The 10,277-nt window shown below is 36.0% G+C and overlaps 1 protein-coding gene across 2 annotated transcripts in view; it reads left to right on the forward strand.

The window, feature by feature from the left end:
- Machr-b (muscarinic acetylcholine receptor) overlaps window positions 1-10,277 on the forward strand; it is a 33,292-nt gene extending 23,015 nt beyond the window's left edge. For both annotated transcript variants that reach the window (XM_070305105.1, XM_070305106.1), the window contains exons 3-5: window positions 5,523-5,731; window positions 5,983-6,177; window positions 6,836-10,277. In XM_070305105.1, coding sequence (XP_070161206.1) covers window positions 5,523-5,731; window positions 5,983-6,177; window positions 6,836-9,123 — 2,692 coding nt within the window. In that variant the 3' untranslated portion in view covers window positions 9,124-10,277. The remainder of the gene's footprint in view (window positions 1-5,522; window positions 5,732-5,982; window positions 6,178-6,835) is intronic.

A 10,277-nucleotide genomic window follows, 5' to 3' on the forward strand; every position in this document is an offset into this window, starting at 1 on the left:
AGGAAAATTTGAAGGAAACCATGTCACTTGAAGATGCACCATGTTGAGAAGGTACGATGCTAGCTGCCCCAATATCAGCCTGCAGCTATGGGTTACATATTTCATGTCTGGCAAAGAAAGTGGGAGCCTTTTGAAATATTCCATCTAGTAACTGGGCTAGAAAATAAAAGTAAGATCTCCCCGAAGGGAATTGCGAATGTACTGCAAAGAAAGGATACAAGCGTGACATTACAAATCGGGGTGCTCGTCGATCCTGAGAATAAAATGTCAGTAATCAATCAGAAATCGTGAATCATGTTAGTAAGAGCAACACAACATAATCTTAATGTTAACATAATGTTAACTAATAAAAACAAATAATAATATTCAGTAAAATTATTGCTTACACGCAAAAAACCATACATAATATTCTATGCATTATACAAAGATATATGTATACATGTATGAGACTTTTCTATCGTGCAGAGGAATCTTTTAACTAATTTGAAATTAATCTTATAATTAAGGTTAATAAAAATCTTTCTTTTTAAAATCGCTATCTTACTTTTTAATAATTTTGTAAGTTATAAATTGTCTGTATGTATGCGTAATATTTTTTGTTGCAATAAAGTTTCATTTAAAATTAACTGAGTAATATATAATTTGTTATATCCGTTCATATATATTTTTTTTCTAAAATCTCAAATTGCTTAGCGCAGAGAACTTGTCATCAATTGTATATTTTTATATTTACTTCGATTTGACGAGCAACGAGTCTAGTTCAGTCTCATAGTTCATTAAACCGAGTTTCTTGCTCGCTGGTATTTACAACGCGCTGGAACGATGCCGACCGGATACTTGTTGCCGTCCTTTGCCGTCATTCCATATTTCTGCTTCGCCATATTCTTTCTCGCAATTTTTCCCCGCTTACAATGCGATCCAACTTTTTATTCACTCCTCTCTTTCAGCCGCCCTCTCAGCAGTCTTTCTCTCTTCAGCGGCCCTTCCATCCGTCCGTATGATCATGCCATTCCACGGCGATGATCCTCTGCTCACCAGGGCTTATATAGCTTCCACCCCTTTTGCCACCCTCTCACTGGTACATATACACTGACGAAATGTGCTCGCGCACACCTTAAAAGGAACGTGCACACAACACGTTCTGCCACTAAGCGTTATTGCGCCATGGTGTTAACGAATGTCCACACGATTCGATACACCGATTCCGCGTCCATTCGACTGGCAAGATATTGGCAAGCTAGCCTACGGGCTGACAAGTCGCGCTCAATGAATATGTGGCAGGGATAATGGATTATATGAATAAAAAGAAACAAATATCTTTCTGTTTATATGCTTTTTAAATATGAATAATTTTTTTAGAATGTTTGTTTGCATGCGCGAAGTTAAATCCTTTGTTTTTATAAATACGGAATTACAAAAGATAAAATATGTATATGTATATATATATATATATATATATATATATATATATATATTATCTTTCGTAATTCCGTATTTATATATAAATATACATACCCGAAATTGTGTATGTAAAAGGTATATAGCCAAAATTCCAAAAACTTTTTCAAATTTTTGAAATTTTGGAAGAACTTCCAAATTATTCAATTCCATGAAAAATGTTCTATCATTCTGTAAATATTGAGATCTCTTTAATTCCTTTAATATAAAACTATCAAATTTTTATCAATACAGATTTTACCATATATTTGTTGCTTGTATTATCTTTTCTTTTTTCATAAAATTTTAATCCATAATAAATTTCAAAATTTACATGTTTATTTCTTAAGGATTATTTATTGGAAATACATTATACATAAATAGAAAATTTTTAAGACAATATCAGAACATACTATTGTCTCCTTGACATATGGTAGATATTTTTTAGCATTAATAAAGCGGAACTTTATGCGTAGAGCTTCAAAAAAGATATTTTTCTGACGAGAGCTGGTTTCTCCTCGTATATCTTATGATACACTTGTATATATCTCATCTTGACGCTCAACATAACGCCCTTTGCCTTTTCCTTACTGCTTCTTTTCTCTCCTGTAATAAAAAGGCTTTCTAAAATGTTGATATTCGGTGCTTACGCAAATGATAGGAAGTAGCTGCTGTAGTTTGCGTCATTTGATAATAGATTAAGTTAGCTTGTGTAGTGATAGTTGAGAAAAGGGTGCTCAATATCGCAAATATTGAGCTATAAGTTTTTTTTCATTATGTCATCTAATTCAAACTGATAAATTAGTTTCTAGTAATCTTATCTCATAAAAAAAGGAACATTTTTACTTAAAATTGTTAAATAATTAAAGAGGCGTATTTTTTGCAAAATAAGAAACTTAATTTATTGTTCATCTATGATATACTTGCGCATTACTAAATAATATTGTAAAAATAACAATTTATTTTTAAACAAAAATTATATATAAAGCAAACATTATATAAATTTTTAAATATATAAAAAATTGGAATTATTAATTATTAATTAAAGAATAATTTTTAAAAATTAATTAAATAAATAAAATTGATTGAATTCATAAAATTTTAATAAATCTGGTTTTTATATATGTAATTATTCCATATAATGATCAACAAAAATATTTAATGTGATATTCTGTGAAAAGAAATTTTTATTTTTATATAAAGATTTCATTTTCTGTTATTTTAATATCACTAGTTTCAATTCTTTTTTACAACCTTTTTTACAACTTTTTTTTTATAAACAAAACGGCTGAATTTTGAGATAATTACAGATGGTCGGTTTTTTTTATGGACGGTTTCACAATAGCTTCGTAAAGTAGAAGTACAGCAATAACAAGGACAAGTATTTACAAATGATTTCACGGTAGGTCTATACAAGGAGGATGCTCACGAATAACGAGGACAAGTATTTACTCTGGGGAACATTGAAACAAAGAATCTCATAGCGCATTCTTTATTCTCGCGGTTTCCTTAGATACTTGCGCTGAGGATTTACCGTTGCAATAACGTTAACATGGGATTCATCAATTTGTAAAATTTGCTGGAGCTGAAGTTAACGTATAATGGGAATAGAGAGACGTTCTCTTGCAAATTTTAGCAAACATAGAATTAAAAATATTCAGATTTAGATAGAATTAATTTAGATAGAATTAAATTACACAATATGTGCAGATAAAATTAATGGGGAGCAAATATTTAATTTACATAAAAATGACAAAATATAATTTTAATTTATCTGTTATATATTTCAGCTTTGAAAACTTGTATATAATAAATTCGCATAGAATTCAATTTTGTAAATTTGCAGTTTTTTTTTTGTGAAAATGGATCTTTGCTATCAAAATATTGTAGTATTATTATCCTACGTAAATTTAATGCCAATAATATTAAATAAAAACGGATTATACATATACATATATAGAAAGATGCCATCCAAGTCTGATAACACTTCATTTCCAGTCGAAATAACATATACATATATATATAAATTAATTAAAAAAAAATTTTATATATTTGTGAATAAATCTATGATGATTCTATAAACTCTATTATATTAATTAAGTGGGAATACTAGCAGATAAAAGCCAAGGCGCGGATATTGGTGCGCAAATTTATTATTTCCAAACTTTACCAATAAATATGCATTAAGAATGGTAAAAAACGTTTTTTAATCCACCTTCAGCATGGATATAAATATGTATAAAAATAAATCGGAATTTTAAAGTACGACATGTACAACATTTGTTGTCGCAGTCAAATTTTAAATTAAAATTAATAATCCAGAAAAGAAGGCTTACTAATCTGTACAAATTAATAAATAACGTCCAAACGCCATAGTTACGCGCGCACGCGCGTCGATGATTTATAATATAATTAATACAAGAATACAATATAATTTATTATATGTATTATAATATGTAGCGTACGGGTAGAAATATGTTCTCGATGATTAGTAAATTATATGCACAAAAAATAACATTATCCATATATTATGTCAATATGTTCTATGGTTATACATATAATATTTGACCTTTCTTGAACGCAAAAAATTCCTTTGACGTTGAAGAAAGCATGATAATCATGGTAATCATACACTTGAACAATTTTATCCCCCATAAGAACTTTATCTCACAATCAGTCAAACTTCAGACATAATCTATCGTGTTCTCCACTGAAATGTCCTATTAAGCTAGCGTTGAAGTTCTCATTCAACGTTATAATAATATGACATGGGGTTGGCAAGTATCCGGAACTACATTGGCAGCTCATATATAAAGTGTTTGCATTATTTTATTTCCAGGTATCAGATTGAATCTCTACTTTCATATATGAAAAATATGTATATATGCATATGAATATTATATTATTAGGTTGATGAATATTATCAAATTTGTAACAGATCTGCAAAATAGAATTTTGTTTCGTGTCAATATTAAACATTAAATAATAATTAATTTGTTTTGTGTACTAAAGTTGTATTGATTAAACATTTATATACCTGTTATATGCTTTTCTTGTGTCGTTCTACACACACATACACACACACACATACACACACGCGCGCGCGCGAGAAAACAGGGATTTATAAAGAAGCTTTTATATTATTTATCAATAAAGATAACTATTTTTTAATGTTTTTTTAAGGATTTAATATATCAAAAAATACGTATAGCAGAATGATTAAAGGACAGCATGCGCTTTGAAGTGGTGAGATATCGACGAACAGTTTGATGGCTCTAATTCAAAGCAAATCTTTGTTACAAATTACAAAAGAAGAGATTTTCACGTGCAATTTCAGATCATGTGAGATTCGGATCGACTGCTTGAATGATTCAAAAACAGACTTGCCCTCTTTAAGATGTACTCTGTCGCTTTTTGCCTACCGGCGATGAGACTGGCGCTGGGGTTGAATGTGGTTCCATTCATGCTTATTTCAAGCTCATTGTGCGCCTGGTGTATTCAGCCTTTGACTCGCTTCTCGTGTTACCGCTGCAACGACGCTCTACGGAGTATAGGGCCGTATATGTCTCGCGCTGTGTAGAGAATCAGGAAATGCCGGTGTCACATTTTCTTCGATGGTAACAACAAACATACAGCCACGACGAAGGAATAGGAACATTGTGATTCATCAAACTACATCTCGAACTTCTCTTTATGCGTAAAATATGAATTTACACGTGTGAATAGAAATAGCTATGTCGAGCATAAATGGAATTATTCTACACTTTCCTCTTGATCTGTAATTATCTAAATGCTTGATACTTTATTTGGATACATGTCGCTAGTCTAGATTTAATCCTGTTGTTACAGTGAATTATACAGAAAAAATTAAAGGTGATTATGTCTCACGCGAACTATATTTATTTCTATAAAAACTGCAATATTTGTTTAATTTTATATTAATGACAATAACTGACGAAACAATTTTTCTGTTGTATAATAAATTTTTCATTCAATTTTCTACGTCGATACTGATATATCCGACTTTCTTCATTTTTCATGTACCGCAATTAATAATAAAAAAACTTCATTGTTTACATTATTAGGAAGCTAAAGAGACAACGAGAGCGTCTATGTCGGTACGTGTACAACCAGATTTTGACAGCAGAATGTACCCAGTTAAATAGAACATGGCCTGACCCGGATGACCCGCGCTGGAACAGCGGTGAATACGCAGAACTTCTGCCCGACTGGTTCCCGACGAACGCGTCAAATACCTCGGCTTTCGGAAATGCAACGACTTCGTCGACGTTGGGTAATGTAATTGAGATTAAGTTACACATCATGCGATTTGCGTAGAATGTATCATAAGCTATGTAGGAAAGATTTACAAACATAATACTTTCTTTTATGAAAGCGCATGAGCATTTGTCCAAATATGTTAAATTTTTATGCAAATGTTAATATTTGTTAATACTATATCGTTTTATTATAAATATATCATATTATTCATCGATTAACAATTTATATGTTGCTCTCTAATAAAGCTTTACATCTATCAAACAGATGTATCTCTGACACCCGTTTTGCCACCATTCACGCTCTGGCAAACGGTCTTGATTGCAATCTGTCTGGCAATATGCATACTGCTAACTATTGGCGGTAATATCCTCGTCCTTCTGGCATTCATCGTAGACAGAGCCATCAGACAACCAAGTAATTATTTCATCGCGTCATTAGCTGCCACTGATATGCTTATCGGTAAGTTCTACGGTACTTCCGTATTTTATTTTCTTCTCCCCTTAAAGTAAACGTTGCATCATTTTAGATGCAACTCAGCGTCTGAGTTTGAATATATCCTGAGATATATAGATCTAAATCACACGCATAGTTATATACATATATCACGAACGAATAATAATAATTTCCCAAAGGTTGTGTCGAATTTAATATCATTAATAAATATGATAAGTCCGTATAATAAGATCCAGTATAATTTCTTTTATATTGTATTATACATATCTTATGTAACTTTTACGAAAATTATATTGCAGCATTGCTTATCGTAAAAAATAATTTATGTTTCTACAAATATATATTTTTATATTAAATTTTTTCCTGATTTCGTTCATTTCAGTTGCGATACTAAATATGATCGCTATTTACATATGGATAGACTCGCTATGTCAATTTATATTCTTTGATATTGAATACGATGTTCTGGCATCACGATCGTTTGACAGAATTTCTAATGCAAATTCATTAATAATGAGCGGAAGCCCGTATATTCATCACGATGAGAATCATAGAGATGTAATTTCGTTATCGCGAGACCTCTGTTCGGATGCAGAATATGCGCAATCAGATACACACAGCAACAGAAATTAATTATATAGGTAACGACGTAATTGTTGTACAGGCACCGTGTCGATGCCATTCTACACAGTCTACGTGCTAATGGGATATTGGAATCTAGGACCTCTTCTCTGCGATCTATGGCTGTCAGTGGATTATACGGTATGTCTGGTGTCTCAGTACACCGTTCTGTTAATCACAATCGATCGATTCTGCTCGGTAAAGATAGCTGCACAGTATCGCAGCTGGCGGACGAAGCAGCGCGTAATCTGGATGGTAACTATCACCTGGATCATACCGGCGCTACTATTTTTCATCAGCATCTTCGGCTGGGAGCATTTCATCGGTTACAGAGATTTAAACCCGGGCCAATGTGCTGTACAGTTCCTCAAGGATCCGGTGTTCAATACCGCCCTGATAATCGGATATTATTGGACAACGTTGATTGTCTTATTCATTCTTTACGGCGGCATATACAAGACCGCTTACGACATGCAGAAGAAGAGCGAGGCTAAGCAACGCAAGATGCAATCGATGGTTGCGTTGAGTGCCGGCGCAATGTCCGGTATGGCCGGTCGTGCCGCCGGTATAGGTATTTCCAAAACTCAGAGCACCTTGTTGAGCCAGGACAAGCCAAAGATCGGTGTCGCATCGGTGGACGATGGTGCTGCTGGTGCGGACGCGACGACTACGCAAAAAACGGTTACGAAGATCGCCGATGCTGTCGGATGCGCACCGGATGCCGCAAATAAGAATGTCACCGCGAACATCACGGTCATGGAAACTGAAAAATCCGAACGCTCCAGCAGCCCCGCGTTTGATTCTGACGAGGAGAGCACCGTTGGCACCGCTCAGCAGCTCAATACCATTAGAAAACGATCCTCGTTGGCGGGTTTGGTAGCCCAGTCTGGCGCTCTTCAAGTTTTCGCCGCCAACGGACGCCTGAACGGCATCGTGCCAGTCAAGGTCGAGCTGAGTGTGCCAACGGCGAGGAGATTGTTGCCGACGAGTCCTACGCGCGACATGGCGACGCAAAAAGCTCAAACACTGCCCAAGATACAGGAGTTGAATCTCCTGGACACCGACAATCCCGTCGAGCCAGACAAATCCAGCAGCCGTACGCTGACACCCGAACAATCCTTAAAATCGAACGATGCCGATGGCAATCAACAATCGATTCCCTCGGTCGAGGCGACGCCGCCCGCTCAACTTAAACGTGCGTCGATCAATAGCGTTCAACAGAACATCATACCGCCGCCTACGCAGTTCCAAAGTAGCCCGCCCGTGTCGGACAGTCCGACGACGTCCTCGTCAACCGACAGACCCAAATCGTTGATCGTACGCTCCCACGGTCAAGGCACATACGATATCCTCACCGGTCTTGACGGCGGTGATCTGCGATACATGGATGAGAGCTCCATCATTCTGCCTAGTCCTTCTTATGAGAGTCCACCGTCTTCCTTCTCTTGCAGTTTGGCAAACCCATTGTCGACAGCACCTCCATCGCCCATTCTGGGTAGCGCCATGGCAGCCGGCGCGAGCACTAGTTTATTGCAAACTGCTCTCATCAGAGCAACGGCACAGCAAGCCGGTACCAGTCAACTAGCGCAGATCGCGCAAAGCAAACAGCATCATCAACCAACGATGTCGAACGCATCGAGTCAAACGCATCCGCCGCGCGTGTTCATCACACATCAAACCAACGTCGCGTCGCAGACGTCGCCCACTGTCAGCAAGGTACACACGGAAGTCTCTGTCAATGTCGACAAGACGAAGCGTCAACCCGTTACAACGGTGGTCACAACGGCTATAGCTGTGCCGCTGGATTTGTCCAACAGCCCGACGGATCGATTCTCGGATCAGCCTACCAAAGCGAGTAATCCACCACAAAACTCGTCGTCCAGCAGCATAATGCCGACGGCCTCGGCTACAAACAGTCAGGAAACAAAGATCCAGTCTAAAAAGAAGGAAACCACGTCAGACGCGGAGCATAACGGTTCCAGACGGGATTTTGTCAAGTCCATCGGAAAACGATTGAAGGCTAAGACGCAGAAGAAGGATCTCACAATAGGTCGGCAGAAATCACGAACGGAAAACAGGGCGCGTAAGGCCTTTCGTACAATATCCTTCATTTTAGGCGCGTTCGTCGCTTGCTGGACCCCTTATCACATATTAGCGCTGGTGGAGGGATTCTGTGCAAATCCACCATGCACGAACGAGCATCTCTTCATGTTCTCATATTTTCTGTGCTACGCCAATAGTCCCATGAATCCATTTTGCTATGCCTTGGCGAATCAGCAGTTCAAGAAAACCTTCACCAGGATACTGAGAGGTGATCTGCATATGACATAAGGCATCGCGAATCGTTCGAAGATACTCTTGTCTCGATAATGTAGCTAATTGTAGCAACACGGATGCTTTTTGCAGAAAAGATGGCCTTCCATACTTGATATTGAATTATACTCTTACATCTATAAAATTGTGTTGAACTGCGGACAATAATACAATGAGAATAATATGTTAAGACTCGCCGGCAAAGTCGGATGTTACTCGCCTTTTGTACATAATATATCGTTAGCGCGCACAAGCTGATCGAAAATCATATTCCTATGTATTGTATATATGCTGTGTATACATGCGTGAATATATTTGTTAATGTGTGTAATCTGTAATGTACTGAGAATGTGCGCGTAGACATACATGTACAAGTAGTGTGCAAGCAAACTTATATATGTATTATTATAATAAACACATTGCTCTGAATCGAATGCATTCCTAATACTTGCGATGCAAACGGAATAACGATTCGTATGTTAATACCGTAAAGAGAGCTTGCGAAACTTAACGTTACGTAGGAGGCACGTTACATAATTAAAATAATATAATAATGAACTTAAGTAGTAAGTTACAGCCGTATAAACGAACGAAAATATCGTTTATCACGAAAGACGAAGAGTGATGATATTAAGTATATAAAAGACATTACCCGACTATATATTATAAAACGCTATGCCGTTTTGAATAGATAACCGTTATGCAGTAATCGTAGAATCTTATTACGCTACGTTATATATTAATTTTAGTCTCAAATATTGTATTTAACGTATTATTTAGCATGTTATATTTTTTTTTAGGGACAACAAATCAGCTCGAGGTAGCTCGTCTCGTAGAAGAACCGGGCAATTGACGATTTTCTTATGGCTCTCGATCATAGATCGGAATATGCACTGCCTTGAGATGGCCTAATGCGCAGGCTTTTCCTCTTCGAATTTTGTGACACTTGGCACTGTTCATACAAACGAGCTCCCATCGATATCTGATTAATATTTTGTAGCATTAAGTTTGCATCTGTTATGGCACAGAAAATAAAAGTATTTTGTTTTAATGAATATTTAAAATTATTAGAATATTAAAATTATTGGATTATTTAGCTAATATGTTAGCCAATTACGTATTTTCATTTAAATAATTAACATGCTTTATTATGCAACATTTTATAAGTCATT

This window comes from Polyergus mexicanus, unplaced genomic scaffold (assembly GCF_030449975.1).
Source record: "Polyergus mexicanus isolate NDT 795.1 unplaced genomic scaffold, iyPolMexi1.0 SCAF_12, whole genome shotgun sequence".
NCBI lineage: Eukaryota > Metazoa > Arthropoda > Insecta > Hymenoptera > Formicidae > Polyergus > Polyergus mexicanus.